General features: G+C 44.8%; 1 protein-coding gene across 1 annotated transcript; it reads right to left on the bottom strand.

Moving 5' to 3' along the window:
- Positions 1-728: 728 nt before the first annotated feature.
- On the bottom strand, positions 729-14,641 carry LOC119374036 (BTB/POZ domain-containing protein 3). The gene is made up of 3 exons (XM_037644095.2): positions 14,306-14,641; positions 10,736-11,292; positions 729-1,599 (listed from the first exon to the last, which is right to left on the bottom strand). The coding sequence occupies exons 1-3, from the start codon at positions 14,545-14,547 to the stop codon at positions 1,067-1,069; spliced, it is 1,332 nt and encodes a 443-aa protein (XP_037500023.1). The 5' UTR covers positions 14,548-14,641; the 3' UTR covers positions 729-1,066.
- Positions 14,642-17,933: the final 3,292 nt, after the last annotated feature.

The following is a 17,933-nucleotide window of genomic DNA, read 5'->3' on the forward strand; positions in this document are numbered from 1 at the left end:
TACGGCGCTCCAAGGTTATATACTTGGAGGGCGTCTAGACGATTCCAAGATATGAAAAGCCGTAAATAATACATGGAAGCTGTAGTAATGAGAATAACATATCTTTGGGTGGACGCTGTGGTTTCTGCATCTCTTGCGCGTATATCGTGATGATATCGCAAAGGGACCAGCCGATATGATCGCCTATAGGAATAAAAGCACAGTGTGTGGAGTCTGGCGACTGGAAAGAGAAAATTTTGACACCTATGCATTCGCAGGTCGTTACTTCCTCGAGGTGCCTATTCGAGCAGTGTAGCTTTTCACATATTCACAGGAACATTGCGTATATTTCACAAATTGACCAAAAGCTGGGAAATTTTGCCACCCGTTCAATGTGGTCATGTGCGGGTTGAACTATCCACACTCGCAGTCCACGAAGCTGCTCAAGTACACACCTCGTGGCACATGCAGTGCGTATATACACACATATAGTGATAGCGTTCAAATGAATGCGATGCGCAGTAGACAGGACGTTTCGGTACGCTCACAGATTGCACGTGACCTCCTCGCATAGCGGCGGTATGACTTAACACTGACTCAAGCGCATGTCTTGTAAAGGTCCGGGACTAGAAGTACAGAACAGCAAGCTGTAATGATCAAGCGACGACTGTCGGGTTGGGACTCTAGACAGATAGAGCTATCCATGTAGACCTTTTGCATTTTGTTCTTGGTGTAGAACCCATGCATAGGTCGTCGTTTTTCGCGAGAACATTGTAACACAATCTCGCTCTCCAGGACTGTCTCCTCGTGAAAGTATGCTTCGGGGGGCCACGCACATTGTCCGGCACTAATAACAGTGAGTCAGTAAGTTGGACACGTTGGACCTTCTGGACCATACACGTGAATCCCTGGAAGTCCAAGAACTGTGAAGGCGAGGTCCCATTTGGTGCGTGTCCTTTCTCTTCTTCCAGTTACTAAACCTACACTCAGTGACGTCATGGCTGTTTCGTCATCGAGCGTAACGTTTGAGCGGATACTTCTGCAGGAAGCTTCCTGGTGCCGTCACCAAAAGAGAGAGCACGATTACTCAGAAGTAGAACAGCAAATCCGAGAACTCCAGAATCTCCAGGACGTTGGACATGTGCGGTCTCTGGAATGCCGAGAACTGGAACGTCACTCCTTCGACGGTGTCCTCTTTCTTCCGATTCTTGAGCGACGGTACGATGACGTCATCACTCATGAGCGAGCTCAGCTGCAGCTCTAGCTCGTACTCGAGCGCCTTGCGCACGAAAATGGGCTTCTTGAACTTGATGCGCACGTCCTTGTCCTTGGCCAGGGTGAAGGACACGTCCAGCTCCTCCCGCTCCCTCCGGTCCTCCTGGACCTTGTAGCTGCACCGCAGCTGGCCGTCGAACTTTGGCTGCCGCACGCTGTACGAGCCGAGGTCTTGGCGAACGGGAAAGCCGACTCCGACGAGGAACACGTCGCGCGTGGGCACGACGAACTTGAGGCCGAACAGCCGCAGTGGCCGCGATGGCGCGTGGAAGGAGACGGCCTGGTAGCGTCGCGCCACGAAGTGTTCGGGCGGCGACGTCCTCTTGGCACCTTCCATGCTGACGCCTGCGTCAAGGAGAGAGGCCTTTTTGATAAAACTGGAGCGGTTTTTAAGTGCCAGGCAAGCATGCTGCTACGAGAGTAGATTTCTGGACTTGTTGGTGTTACAGATTCAGTGTTAAGCGCAGAACTTATTTGACGGGACGGGACAGGAACGTACACTCACAAGTGCTAACTTTCAACAATGCTTTCTTCGAAGCCGGATCAAAAATGTATACATGTGATTACAGACACTCAGGTATTCGCGTACGTGGCGGCACCAAGTTATGACAGTTCATGAAACATGAAATTACAAGAGGCAAACCACCAAGAAAAGACAGGCGAAAGGGAAGAGCGTCTTTCAGGAAGAGATGACCAAAGGAAGGCCCGCTATAGAAGAAATTTCCTTGGTGTTTGCGTCTTGTACTTCCATGAAGTATGTGCCAATTAGCCCAACAAAGTTTTACTGAATGACAGCTCTTTTGTAGTTAATGTTAGTGAAGCTGTTGGGTGTGTGTGTGTGTTCCCTCCTGTCCCGTCCCGCCATGTAAGTTCTGCACTTGACACTGAATATGATGCTACAGGTGACTACGATGACGAATGAAGAGATATACACAGTCAGCAACAAATACAGAACATACACAATACACACTGCAATAAACTAAGCCTTTTCATTGAGACCATGTGCATGGTGCCCTTACAAAAATGGACATTGACGGTCTTTAAACGTTTAACCAACGATCTACCAACTTTAATGACGGGCTACGGACTTTCACGTTCTATTAACATACCGTTAAAAGAAAGTTGATTTACTTTCGTCTAAAGACAATTTCTCTAAAGAAAGTTGCTTTACTTTAGTCTAAAGACAATTTCTCTAAAGAGTGTGAAAATAATGTTTGTTAAAAAGATCTCAGTGGCGTAGCCATGGGAGGTGCGCTGGGGGTTTCAACCCCCCCCCCCCCAATCATTGCAACTTTTACATTTTGCATGGATGTACGCGCCTCCCCCACCGGGCCCCCACGCCTGTGGCGTAACCAGGGGGGGGGGCACATCGGGCCCGTGCCCCCCCCCCCCCCCCTTGAAATTTTTTTTTGCTCCCATGGGATAGTGCTCACAAAATGACACTCGACCACACTTACCTGCCCGGACCCCATGTCGGATTAAGGGCGTACACCCCCCCCCCCCCCAAACAAATTTCTGCCTACGCTACTGCCCCACGCACCGCAACTTTTACATTTTGCATTTTGTACGCGCTCATATACAAACAGACGTAAAGGTCGTTGAGCCTTCCCCCCCATCCCCCCACCCCTCCCTGAAAAAAATAAACTGTGGTATACGCCCTTGGTGACGGTCATGTTCTCATTGTCATCAATTGTACATTCTGTCTGTGATTAAGTATTTATTTATATTAACCTTTATATATATATATATATATATATGCATGCATGCATGCATGTATGTATGCCCGGGGATCTATATATTAATGTATAATCGGTGCATGATATAATATTACAATGTACCTTCCACTCCTGTACGTCATAGCCATACAACAGGGCTGACAGTATTAATAAATGAAAATGAATGAGATGATCCATCGAAATGCGGCAGCCGCGACCAGGATTCGATCCCGTGAACTTCGGGTCAGCAGTCGAGCACCATGACCACTGGACCGTGGCGATACATATATCGTCTCAGATATGCACACCCACACACACACACATACACACACACACACACACACACACACACACACACACACACACACACACACACACACACACACACACACACACACACACACACACACACACACACACACACACACACACACACACACACACACACACACACACACACACACACACACACACACACAAATTACGTGTAAAGTTTTCATGCACCGTGCTCAGACTCCCGAGTATTTTTTTTCTCGTGCCACTGTCTGAATAAAAGTTGTATTTGGTATCTATTTAGTTTGACATAAGGACTATGAATCGTTACATTAAAGTCTCGCGTGTATACGTGTGAACCAATTGAATAACTTTAATTCACAAGATATATACGTTTTGTAGCAATTATTAGCAATCTTGCTCACTTGTTCAATATAACGTTCCCTGTAGCTGCACCAGACATTTCAAATTTCGTGCGCTTACATTTCAATTTTTCTTTTTTTTTTGCGAAAGTCGAGATATTGTACGCATCAGATATATTTTGTATTTACATAAATGTTTTTGTTATTATTTACAAGCAGGAATGAGTATTTTTAGTTAGGATTAAAAAATATTGGTTGACGTCTGCGGGACCGGAATCACTTTTGCTTGTTTGTTGCTCGTCGCGTCCATGCCGCCTCCCGAAGGGCCGAGTTTGAAGTCAAATTTTCTCTTGTGTGAATGGTGCTTGCGCTCTGTGCTCGTGTTGTGGGTTCTGCCAGTGCTGCTTATTACGAAGACTCAAGCGAAGACCTGCTGCTTCGTATCGTTGAGCCGTCGCCGAACGAAAACAGGTACGTGAACGTTGCTGCTGTCAGCGCTTTGTTAACACCGTGAGCGGGATAATAACGCTGTTAACTAAATTTTCCTTGACTAGTAGACGATAAGTGAGCTTTTGTGAACGTAGCAAACCTGTTGGTATGTATCATTTCATCAGGATCAAGACAACGTTGTGTGATGTTAAGTGCGGGCGAACTTTTTTTTTGTTTGCAGTGTAAAGCAAATGGGCGCATGCGCGGCTGTGTTTCGGCGGGCGATTTGAACAGAGTTGTGTTGGCGCTCTCCTCGGTCGGCAGTGGTGTTGGAAGGGGGGCTCCTGTTCGCGATGAATCACTGCTTTGGTTTAAAAATTGTAAGGCGGGGACGGTGCCTGCGTGTAAGCGTCGACCGTGTCTAAAGCGCGTACGCTTGAGCATGTTGGTAATTCATGGTGAATTTTCTAGCGCACAAAACGAACAAGGTAGGAAAAGAATGATGCAGTGTCCGCGTTTTTTTTTCCCGTCCTCGTTCGTTTTGAGCGCTAAAAAACAACGTGTCTAAGAAAGTTCCATACGCTGCGCGTCCTCTTTTCAACAGCTACAGGATCGTTATGTGACTACCGTCAGAGACGTGTTTTCCTTGCGTGTGACCAAACGTGTGCATGTGTATGCATCCGCAAAGGCACGTATTTACCGTGATGTTCGGGTTAATGCGTGTGTTTGCGCTTACGCTTAGGTGTTAATACAGCCAGTTTCGTTAAGTTCGGACCGACGTTTTAGTTCATCCGCAACATAGGTACCGATGGGTTGCCTGATGCGGCCGGCATCAGTGCCTGTTGAGCCGTTAGTTGAACTTGAACTGTAGTCGAACGGATCCTTGTCTATGTGTGGCCGAATAGCCGTATCTTAACTGTAAAAGCGCTAGGTTGAGCATTAGTGCATGCGTTCGTGCACAATTTGTTTGATTCTGCTTGTTTCCACCATACATGGCTTTTATGATTTTGTTCTGGTTATTAAGAATTGTATGCGCGTCGCCCCGCTTTGGCGTTAAAACTTTGCTAAATACCTTTACGTCCTTTACGTGTACGAACATTATAAAACACAGTTTGTAGCACCACCTCCAATGACATATTGTGATAGATGACAAGCCTAATGGTCTATCGGATATAGTAAATTCTCTAGGCATGCTTTACATATGTTAAAGGGGTCTGTGGTATGTGCAGCAAATGAATATTTTATTTATTGCTGAAAACTCAATAAAGTTATGCATACTTCACGGTACGCATGCATAAGTCATGCATGTGTTGCTGCTCAAATGTAAAATTAGACAGTGTATTTATGTGAGCACACAACAGATCTAGACTGCCTTTTTTCAAGCTGTTGGCATTGGAACAATTATACAACTTCAAACATCAGTTTCACCGTATGCTTATTGTGTATTGCTAAATTGCGGTCAGTAGCTTCCAGGATTCTGGCTGCCGGGGGTTGCTGAAGCTTGCATGCTTTATTGTGATCACATGTGATTCAAGATTGATGCCTTGTAAGTAGGGGTGTGCGAATATTCGAAAGTTTCGAATATTCGTCGAATATTACATTCGAAATATTCGTATTCGATTCGAAAATCGTGTATTCGAAAAGCTTCGAATATTCGAAAAACTCGAATATGCGATTCGATTATCATGCATAAAATAACTCGTCTTCCACATTTCTGCTGCGTTCGTATAGCTAAAAACGTTGCCGAGAGGAGCGATAAACATCGTAAGTACACGGATGCACGATATCTGCGTGCGACGAGCGCCCCAGTACGTATGATTCCACGTACGTATTGCTGGTGCATCTCTAACGTGCAGCGCTGTTGGCGATCATGTAACCGTACATTTTCAATATTATGCGGCCGTAACGTGCCGCACTACCACTCGTTCACTATGCGGGACCACTTCTGAAGAAAGACAGTGACCCATGTGACTGGTGGCGGACTGTAGGCACCTTCAGATACCCCAGTCTGGCAAAGCTTTGACCCATGTACCTCCCTATACCAGCCACTTCTGTTCCAAGCGAGCGTGCCTTTTCAGTGGAAGGGGGGGGGGAGGAGGGGGGTTGTCTCTGTTAGAAGGGGGCGCCTGCTGCCTGATCATGTGGAGCAACTCATATTTCTTCGTGATAACATCTAGTCATTACTTTCATTGTGCCGTGATATTTGCTTGCGTTGTGATGTGCATTGTGCTAGCCTGGACATTATGTTCTGGAGAAAGCAGTGTATGTTTTGTTGCCAGTCAGGCTGTTAATATTTTTTTTTTCAAATAGCTACATGTTAAATAAGATATTATTACTGTGGAGGCATTTTTCCTTTGATATTCGATATTCGATTCGATATTCGAAGGTGGATATTCGTATTCGATTCGTATTCGAAAAATTTGATATTCGCACACCCCTACTTGTAAGTCTTAGCATTTCCGCCTTTTTTAGCCAACCAGAATCATTGAAACTAATGACCACAATTTGGCAGTACACAATAGTCATTTAGCGAAATGAATTTCTGACATATAATCGTCACATTATGAGAAGGCTGAAGAAAGCTACATTAGCTACATTATTCACAAGTTAACACGTAATTTATTTTAGACGTTACCTGCAATGGATGCATGATGAATGTGCATACTGTCATGTATGTGCAGTGGCATTGTGCTTTTGTGCAATAAATAAAATTTCATATGATGCATATTGCATTGCATTCCCTTTAAGAAACACATTGTATGAGTATCATAGTATATCTACAGATATACAAATCTACCTGTGTGGACGCACTCATGCACACGTTTGGCCGCAGGAACAGAATTTGCCGATAGCAGCCAATGACATTACTCACGCACAGAATTTAACTTTCAATTATGCGTGGTCAACACATACAGCTCACAGGGGGCATCTTCGCCTAAGAGCTGTAGCTTTGCGTTGGTGCATGAGTGAGCTAAAAGGGTGAAGTTCAGATTTTTCATATCAAATGTATAAAAAGTTCTGCCAGAATGCGCTTTTTGTTGCATTTATTCTTCAGCATGCCCTTTTTGCATTTATCATTGTGTGGAGTCAGATTTTACTGAATATGTTGGCCGTGCACTGCATTTGTACCCACACAGAACTAAGAAAATTCCAGCATGACGGGAGCATACTGTTATGTTACACTCATGCTTGTAAAACTTTTGGTCATTACTCCTGTTTTTGTTTTAGGCTTCCGGGTATGAATCTACTAGAGAAGGAACACCGTGGCCCCACTTCTGTCGAAGGAACCGGAGTCGCCTGGGCAGCTGAAGATGGATTGTGTAACCAGCAGTCAACAGCTGTGATCTTGTAATGTGCAAGTGTATGAACAGTCTCGTTAAGTTAATCTAACACCAATTAAATTACCTTGTCAAATTTTGTGATTTTGTAATGCGCAAGTTTATACACAGTTACATAGAGTGAGCTGTAAATACGCCTTAGGCAAGTTTGTGATCATGCAGTTTGGCAGTGTTTACAGCACATGCGTTCGACAAATATTATCACTCTCTTACTTTTCTTTCCCTTTTTTTTCAGTTGTGTATATGCACTGTCAACAGCGTCAATATGCTTTTTTAACTTCTGATGCCTCAAATGCAAATTTTTATGGTTCCAGTATATGGTTCTTAACCAATATGTATGAGGGGAAGTCATGAAGTAAAGGCACATTTGAGAAATGGTACACTTATTCTATTGATAGAAAACTGAAGCATACATTATTTTTTCTACATTACCTGCCTGCACTTCAACGCACTTTGTGCAATGTTTCACAAGTTTCTTTATTCCGTCAGGAAAAAAAAAAATTTTTTGGTTGCACCTGTAACCAATTTTGCACAGCATCATGTCTTCTGCGTCAGTAGCGAATCTTCTTCCCCCGAGTGCTTTTTTCAATGGTCCAAACGTATAAAAATCGCTTGGAGCCAGGTTTGGACTGTGTACTGGGTGTTCCAGCAATTGAAAACCCAACTTCTTTATTGTTTGGCAGTCCTCTTGGCAGAATGTGGCCGAGCATTACCTTGCTTCAGGATGACACCGTTTCGCAGTTTTCCATGACATTTGGATCTGATTGAAGGTTTCAGTTTCGTTCACAACACATCACAATAGTTCACACTGTTCACAGTTTTGCCTCTTGGGGTGAAGTGAACAGCTACGACACTGTCCTTGTTCCACAATAGTGTTAGCATAATCTTATGAGCTCATGGTTCACGTTCAAGTTCCTTAAATTCTGGTGATGACTGTTTCGAAATTATGCTCGCAGCTTTACCTTCCGGTTTGTGATGATGTACCCAAGTTTCATATACAACAACAATTTGCTCTAAAAAAATTCCATCTCCCTCACAACGATAACGAGTCAAATGTTTACGAGAGAGATGTCCAAACTTTGTGCCTTATGCTGTGCTGCTAATTTATTTGGGACTCACCTTGCACACACTTTAGAAAACTTTAGCCTGTTTTGTCAGATGGAATACGCTAAACCAAAACTGATATGTAAAGTATTGGCGATTTCGTCCACTGTGATTCGTCTGTTTTCCATCATGATACCCTGAAACGTCGGTGGTCTGCTCGATCTTCCTGTCACATAGTTATTCCATGTTCGACACACACTATCGATTCGGAGATCTTGCTTCGTGATAAACAAATGTCACCATAATGTGCTTGCATTCGATGAATAATTTCTGCAGGCTTAACACTTTCCGCAGAGAAAAGCGAATCACTGCCCTCATTTCCTCCCTGGTGAAGATCGACAATGGGGCTGCCGTGCTTAACAGTCTGCTACACTCTGAATAAAGCAGGAATAAGAGTGACACATTCTAGAAAAGTGTTGCAGACGACACTAATCCAGTGCTGGATACTATACTCGGAGACAACTTCTCTTGACAGTGAAGCCAAGGCTACGGAGCCGGGGCTTCCGCACATTCGTGTGGCTCCGCAAGTAGTGCAGCAGCTTGCGGCTGATTTCGGTTTTGCTCGCTCACATCGTTCACACGTTTAAAAAAACATATACACAAAAAATGTGAATGGGAAAGACATTTCGATTGTTCAGTGTACCTTTTACTGTCATATTACGAGTATATTTTTCTTGGAGAACTAAACAATGTGTTTGCGGCCGCACACTGACCCAATACATCATGGACGCCTTGTTTACTTCGGAAAACGGCCATGCTGAAAAGGTGGTGCTGTCTAAGGAATAGAAAGAACAGGAAGGCATTCTTGCAAAGTGAGCAATAACTGTATTTTACCTACGACTTTCCGCCACTGTTTCAGTCTCATAATAAATAAAGCAGCATTTATTTCAGTAAGGCAAATGAGAAAATTATCAGCAAACTTAGTACTATTTTTTAGCGCGGTAGCAGGCATGCGTTTTGGTTTTGTAGCTTTCACAGTGCTGTCAAGAAAAGTTGCTGCCGAGTGTAGCAGTGTTAACAAACCCTAGTGGGAGAGATAGCAAAAGTCGCTTTACTTTTTTACTTCCCCTCGTATATATACATCTGATTATCTTACAAATAATTTTTATTTATGCAATGATCTTTTCCTTAGTATTGTTGTTTTGCCACGCTGTAGGCAGTTTATGCATTAAGTAGCTTTTTGGAAGTTCAGTGCTCTATCAAGACACTAATAGTTAAAGGTGTATACACATGTTGTGCTAAAAAATAAACATCTTACTTTGAAAATTGTGTTCACTTATTTTGGTAAGTTGGACAGGAACTTTGCTAACATGCTTCAGACCTTCAGTCACTAACTTCAGGCATCAATATAGTTCAATGTTTACTCAGATGTGCTGGCACACTGTCAAAATATTTCCTGTGTGAACATTTGTGGACTTTACATATAATTTAAAGTTTACGATGTACCTAACACAATGTTAAGCATGTGGTGCATTTAAGAACTACATTATGAAAAGCTTTATTGCACATTATTGTACATTACCGCAACATTTATTACAGCTATATTTCCTGCTTGAGATCATCCCACTTTGGGAGGATGGCCAAATGTAAATGTAGGCCCTTCCATAACGCAAGCCAGGGTGACTAGGGCACGCAGCACAGAAGCGCCTGCATTTACATTCGGCCGTTCTCCTAAAGTAAGAATAATCTCCATTAGGCAAGATGCATCAACAAAGCTTCAATGACCAATAGTCAACGAAACATTGGTAACAGGTATTTAGGACGCTTAAAAACAGTGTCATTTTCAATTTAACGTTCTGTTGGCATCTATTGAAAGTTATAAAGGAAATTTCAATTGGTTATCGGAGGTCAATAGTCGACGAAATGTTGGTTGCTGGTATATAAGACGTTTAAAAACGGTTTAACAACTTTCAATTGAACGTTCCTTTAGCGTCTATTGAAAGTTATTAAAGAAATTTCTATTGGTTATCGGTGGCCAATAGTCGACGGAATGTTGGTTGCTGGTATATAAGACGGTCTAACGACTTTCAATATACCGTCGGTAGGTTCTATCGACTTTTCCCAATAAACTGTCTATTGACGGTTGGTACAAATTTTTGTAAGGGTGTACACCATACCATGTGTCTCTAAGAAAGTTTAGATGTGTCTTCGTTGCGCGAAGTGCACAGACAAGGTTGGCCCATCAGTCAAGAATGCCCCTTAGCTTTACAGATGACTTTGGTTAGAACGATCGTGAATGTGTTCGAGCTCTTTTTGATACCTTTTGGTAGGGGCACAATCCCCGGTATGGCCATATTCATGAAGACCGAGAAGCACTCCTCCTTGGTCAGCAGTCCGCTCTTGGCCGGGCCCTTGCAGAACTCTTCGGGACTCATGGCCAGGAAACGAACGAGCGGGAGCACGGACTCGATAACGCCGCGCACGTTGTCCATGTCCCGCTCCAGGTTCCTCCTGGAGCACTCCTCCTGCCCCCACTGGACCACTGCAGAGTAGAGCGCGTACTCCGAGTACAGGTTGAGGTACTTTCGGCGCACGATGGTTTCCAGCGTGTGGAGAGCCACGTTTGGGAAGTTGCTGGACGTGAGCACGTGGTACGTCTGCCGGTCGATGATGTTGAGGCACTGGTGCACGAGCGGGTAGGCCTCCATGACCTGCGCGAACTCGAACACCTGGCACACGGTCTGTGGCGTCACGTGCTTCTCGATGAAGGCGAAGCAGTCCTTGAGCAGGTGCGGCAGGATGTACTTCTTCGCGGCGTACGCCGTCAGCATCGCGTCGTCCACCGTCTGCAGTTTGAGGTTGTCCGTGTAGGCGTACCTGCGCGAAGCGGGTCACTTTGAAACGGGTATAGACCAACCAGTGGCTATCCATGCAGATTCGCCTACACTCTTAAAAAAAAGGTAGTAGTGCTTGCTAACTTTGGGGTTGTAACGGCTTGTCACATATGTTACAACCCTGTTAGTAAGTGCAGCTAGTAACGGCAAGGGTGGTAACTATTACAACCTTTGCCGTTACTAACAGCAATTAGTAACTGTTACTACCCAGCCGTTACTAACCACAGGTAGTAAAATAAAGGTAAAAAAGGTAGTAACCGATACTAACGTGTTCATTTTGCCATATTATTAACAGTGATCAAATTCATAATGTCACACTACGATACAACTTCGGGTAATCTTCCGTGGAGTGTCATGAACTAGAAGAATACACGGATGCAACAACAAGTTCACTACGCGACAGTACTTACTACGCGACTCCCGGGGTATTTATAGCCCGTACATTCGAGATGCACGACTGGTACCGGTGAGCACCTGTGTTTCACGATAAATTATCAAAAAATGGGACACTAAAGTACCATACCCTACTGCCGGATTATGTGTGCTTGGGGACGTAGCACAAGACTTTTAATCAACCACATAAAAATAAACAATGTGTCCTGTCTATTTGCTATAAAACTGCCGCAAAAAAGCATTATGTACAGCGGCCGAGACAAGGTACTAAGTCCACTAACATAGCCTCAGTGCATTTCAATGAATTCCTGTGCTAGTACATAGACAGTAAAAAGCTAATAATTATAATTTCTGGGATCTTACGTGCCAAAACCACAATATGATTATGAGACGCACCGTATAGACCCCCGATTAATTTTGACCACCTGTTGTTCTTTCACATCCACCTGTCATGTTAGTTTGTTGGAATTGATATTGTGTACTAAAACGCGTATAGCACTTGCTTACAGTGAATTAATTTTTGCTCCTCCGTTTTCAGAATAGCAGAGCGATGCTTAGAAATCGCGGTTGCGTAATTTTAAAAAGAGAACTTGTATTTTTTTCTTGATCCATGGGCATTTTTTTCACCACTTTTCGATTAAAAATGATGTGTCGAGGCGATTCCAGTTATAAGTTAACACAGTAGGTATTAACTAGAATTTTAGATTAAGTAGTTAACGGCCGGGTAGGAAAAAGGTAGTAACGGTCCATGAAAGTTAGTAACGGCTGCAGTTACTACCCATTTGCTTGCAGTTACTAACGCAGGTAGTAAACAGGCAGGAAAAAGTTAGCAACGGTTGCAGGTAGTAACTGTTTGCTAAGGTAGGTAGCAAACAGGTAGCAAAAGGTTAGTAACGGTCCAAGACAGTTAGTAACCGCTGCAGTTACTACCTATTTGCTTGCAGTTACAACCTTTTTACTAACTTTTTTTTAAGAGTGTACACGTAGCCGCTCGAACTGTACTAGTTGAGCGCCGATAGCGTTGGCGATCGGACTCTTGATCACCATTATCATCGCTGGCGTCATCTGATGACGATGACGATTACATCACTTCAATATGGCTCATACCCACTTCGGGGGATCACCCAAGATTTGGGCGTTCCGAGCGAACGTATAGACGTATTTTCCCGCTTGTAACCTATCTGTAAAGGTGGTTTTGCTGCAGCGTGTATCGTCATGCCGTGAAACAGCCTTATCGAAAAAATTCTACACTGCCGCGACACCACACTTCAAGGTTAAGTGCACTCATGTTAATTTTTCTTTTTGAAACTTTACACGGGCTCATATGAGCTAAGTATGGTAAATCTTAAAACGTAACGTATTCATTATAACATGCACGCTACTGCTATTCGAATTCGCGTCGAAACTATTCGGTACTAATTGCCATGTACTTCAGGTTCGCTTTGAAAAAAAAAAAAATTAGGGCAGCTTCGCAGTAGTGGTGCCAAACCTGAAGATAGTGCGAAGCCGGGCGGCCTTCTACGTTTCTTTTTAGTTTCCTCTTTCTTTTTTCCTCTCTTTATATCTCTTCCTCTGTTCCCTCTGTTTTTCTGTCGTTTTTTCTCTGTTTATTTCACTCTCTCTATTTCTTTCGCTTTCTTGCGATTCTATCTTTCTTCTTCTTTCATACGTTTCTTTCTTTCTCTCTCTCTCTTCCTCTCTATTTCTTTCTTTCTCTCTTTTCCCTTTCTACATTTCTTTCTATTTCTGTTTCTCATTCTTTCTATGCTATGCTTTGATGTCTCCCCTCCTCCTTTCCCTCCTCCTCACCTCTATATCTGTCCTCACTCTCACGTCCCTTTCTCACCCCCTTGCTATACAATACAATGCTATGCTATGCTCTGCTAGCGTGCCTGGATAGCCGAATGGCTAGGACGCTCGCCTTCGGATAGCGGGTACGCGAGTTCGAATCCCGCATCGCCAAGAATTTTTCTGTTTCTTTTCCTTATTGATGTCTTTCTTTATTTCTTTCTCTCTGGACTCTTTGTCTCGCCCATCAGAGTTATCGCATCCCACGCTGTACATATCGGCGCACGCTTTCTGGGATCGAAGCAGGAGATGACGAAGAGGAAGAAAGCGCGTGCCGGTTCATGATGATGATGATGATCAATTTTGTTCACCGGTCACTGACCAATGCTCGGCTTAAGGAGCTCCGCTGTTCAAAAATGATATTCGCGGTACAAGCCTCGTCAGTATGCAACAACAATCACCCCGCCACGGTGGTCTGGTCGTTATGGCGCTCAACTGCTGACCCGAAGGTCGCGGAATCGAATCCCGGCCGCGGCGGCCGCATTTTCGATGGAGGAGAAAATGATAGAGGGAACTGTTCTTAGATTTAGGTGCACGTTAAGGAACCCCAGGTGGTCGAAATTTTCGAAGCCCTCCACTACGGCGTCTCTCATAATAATATCGTGGCTTTGGGACGTTAGACCCCAACAATTATTATTATGCAATAACAATCGTGGTACCGTATTTTCTTATGCACGTTTATGAACTGAGTGTATCAACTCGGGACGGCCAGAACTTTTCTGGAGCATCCTGCAATAACCGGCATGGTGGCCCACCTGAGCAGATTTTCGAACCCGATGGGCGCGATGTCGGCGATGCGAATGACCTTTGACTTGTCGGCCATGTCGCCGTAGAACATGGCTTCGAAGACGGGGCTCGTCATGGCCAGCAGGACCCGGTGTCCGACGTACTTCTTGGAGGCCGACGGTGGTCCCACGATGAAGGTGACGTCAGTGAAGGCCTTGTTCTGAAGCAGGGACGACGTCCGCTGCAGCACCTTCTCGCCCTCGGCGTCCATGGCGGCGGCGGCACCCCCGTGGGCGCCGTCGCCCCCGCGGCCCCCTCGGGGGCCCTGGGGGTTGTTGCTGCTGCCTGCGTGCGCCAGCTCGCTGCAGCCTGCGAATCGAGGCAAGCCGGTCACATGTATACTGTTACACGGCGCGATGCGGCATCATGTCCGTGTGGCACTAAGTGCACTGAGGATATCTGAAGGAGCGGGTTCGATACCTTCACAAGATCAAGGAACTTTGGGGGAAAGGGGGTAAAGCAGCACCTCGTATAATATGCAATTTCCTTGATTTTGCTGAAGGCATCCAGCATAAAATATGACAAAATAATAACATCGAGGATAGCGACAATATTTATTTCAGTCTCTTAGCGAAAGCGCTTGTTTGATTTAGAAGTGCATGAGTTTCTAGTGTCACATTTCTAGGGACGAAACACATTTCTAGAGTCAGTCAAGAAAATTCGAGCTCGAGACACCTCCCGTAGTGCAATGGCAACGTGAACAGCGCTCTTGAAGGTATGCGTCGAAGTCTCGGAGGGAAGGGCAGCGGGAAAGAGAGAGGTGGGGGGAGGGGATATGTTAGTCTGGGTTTACTTGTACGAGGGCGATATGCCTACGTAAACGACCTCTGCACGCATTGTTGGGCAGGAGGGCTGAGAGAGAGAGAGATAGCAGGGAAGAAGAAAGTAGGTATACCGGTGTCTATCCCCTATGATATCGAAGTACGTGAGCGTTTTAGATGTGAAGCATCTTATAGCGGAGTTCAATCCGGTGGTGGTGGTGGTGTGCGGCGTGACCACCCTTACTGCGCATGCGCAAGCCCTCTCCACACACCTCCTCTCCTCTCCCCTCTCCCACCCCTCTCCACTTCCCATTTCCCTCCCCGTTCCCCTTTCCCCTCACCCTCTCACATCCCCTCTCTCTTCCTCCTCCCTCCCCTTTCCCCCTCTCCACCCCTCTTCACTTATCCTCTCCCCTTTGCCTCTCTCCCTTCTCTCCACTCCCCCTCTGAAACGGGGGCTCTACATGCCGAAACGCTGCTTCGCATCGCCTCAGGTCCCCTTTAGCGGGAGATGATGTGATTTTTAGAGCAGAGCTGTTAAGGTCGAAGTTTGCCGTGTGTTGTAGATAGAAAATTATCATCATCATGAACCGGCACGCGCCATCTTCGTCCTCTTCTTCATCGCCTTCCTCTTCTGCTTCGCTACCAGAAGACGTGCGCCGATTCGTGCGGTGAGGGACGCAATAACTATGGTGGGCGAGAGAACGAAAGAGAAAGGGAGAATTTCTTGGCGAAAAAAAATTTCCGAGACGTCATTCGAAATGGCGTACCCACGATCCGAATGCGAGCGTCCTAACCACTCGGCTATCCAGGCACGCTGGCAGAGCAGAGCAGGGCCTTGTGTAGTATAGTACAGCATGGTGGTGGGATAGAGAAATGAGGGTTAGGAGGAGGGAAAGGAAAATGGGAGAACGAGTACGGAGAGAGAGAGAGAGAAAGAAAGAAATAGAAACAGAGAAAAAGATAGAAGGCGAGAGACCGACTACAGGGACACAAAGACATAGAAAGAAATAGAAAAAGAAAGACAGGGACGAAAGAGAGAAAGAGTTAGAAAGCAAGAAATAAACAGAGAGATAGATCTAAGGCGAGAGAGCGACTACGGAGAGATAGAGGAAGAAATAACAAATGGAAGAAACAGTTAAAAAGATAGAAGACGAGAGACCGACTACAGGGAGAGAGATAGATAGAAACAAAGATATAAAAACACAGCTAGAAAAAGAGAAAAAAAAGAGAAGTAAGGGAGGAGAGAAAAAGACAGGAATACAGAGAAAGAATAGACAGACAGAAAGAGATATACAACAACATACACAAAAAGAGGAAAGAAAAGAGAGGAAGCATAGCCGTGTATAGTACAGTATATAGCAAGTACAGTTTGCCGTGTGGCGCTGAAGAACTACCATCTTCAGGAACCGGCACGTGCTGTCTTCGTCATTTCTTCATCTTCGTTCTCTTCTTCCTCTTCTGCTTCTAGTCCGCCAGCTGTGCTGTGACACAGCCTTGTGCGACTTTGTGCTAGCGGCGCTATTTTTATTTAAATACCACACTGATATTTTGGTTTGTCTTGTTTGTGTGCCCTTTTGCTGACTGGACAATATTCGTACGGGTCAATAGCACTCCAGGAGAATATTGTTTTTCTGACCTTGAGCAAACACCTGGGATAGTTTAATAAAGGTCGTTTTACCGGAACTGTTGCACCGTACAAAGGTTAAGCGTGTTCGAGCAACTAACCTTGTCTTTCTGAAGGTCGTATACCTTTGTAAAGATTACATTCTTAAAAAAAAGGCGTGTAATTCATATAAACAAAAAGTAACCTTTACAAATGTTACAAATGTAAAACTTACAGTGATGTGACTTTTAATTTATAGGTGAACAAAAATGTGAGAATATGCACATTTGCAAAGGTTGGCGTATATATAGAGTGTAGGGGCAATGACCATGTTGCATCCCGTTTGGAGTGATTTTGATTACGAGTTAGAGCAATCGAGCACTCAGTGCAGTCCGCCATACCCCCTTTACAAGCTCGAATAACGAACTTTAAAAGGTATTCCTGACACGTTTGCTCTTCAGTTTGTAGCAATTAACGCACAGCGCAACCTCGACTTGTTCGCACGTGCGCGAACCAGCGGTCGCGTATACGTGACCGAACGTGTCACGAGGTGCGCGACTGCAACGCCAAAAAGTCACGTGACCGGCTTTTGCAGCGCAGTGTGTATACAGACACGTGCTCCCTGCAAATGGATCGTTCTCTCGAGGCTGCATCATGGAGCCACACCAAATGACATGCTGCGATGGAGGACAGCCCTCTCGAGTTAATTCCCTGGGGTTCGCTTAGCAGGCACCAAGGCTGTGACACCGAGCGTGTGCTTTCAACATACGATTGAGGGACACTGCGATCTTTAGAAAATATGTGCAGTTTTGCGCAGGCTACAGTATACACACGCCGCTTATCACTTTGTGCGAAATCCATTGCACAAAAACAAACAAGAAGCGAAAGCTACATAAGTAAACAGATCTCCGTGCAACACGGGCACGCGAAATGACATTCAGTAGTTAAGGCATTAAGTTCATGAATGACATTTTTTTTTTTCGGTGGAGCTGCCAAGCATGCAAATTTAATGACACTTGACCGTATGATGTCGACAACGGTGACTGATGAAATGAGCGATCTTAGGGTAATAATAAAATAAAACACATTTCAACAGCTCTAACCTGCGTTCAAGGATAGCGAAATGTATAAGTAAAGATACTATGGTGCCTTTAGCTTGATTTTGTTCCTATCTTTTACGAAGTTGCAACGGATCACATCAACTTCGGTCATTGCTAGTTGAATCCGAAG

This window comes from Rhipicephalus sanguineus, chromosome 11 (assembly GCF_013339695.2).
Source record: "Rhipicephalus sanguineus isolate Rsan-2018 chromosome 11, BIME_Rsan_1.4, whole genome shotgun sequence".
Classification (NCBI taxonomy): Eukaryota; Metazoa; Arthropoda; class Arachnida; order Ixodida; family Ixodidae; genus Rhipicephalus; species Rhipicephalus sanguineus.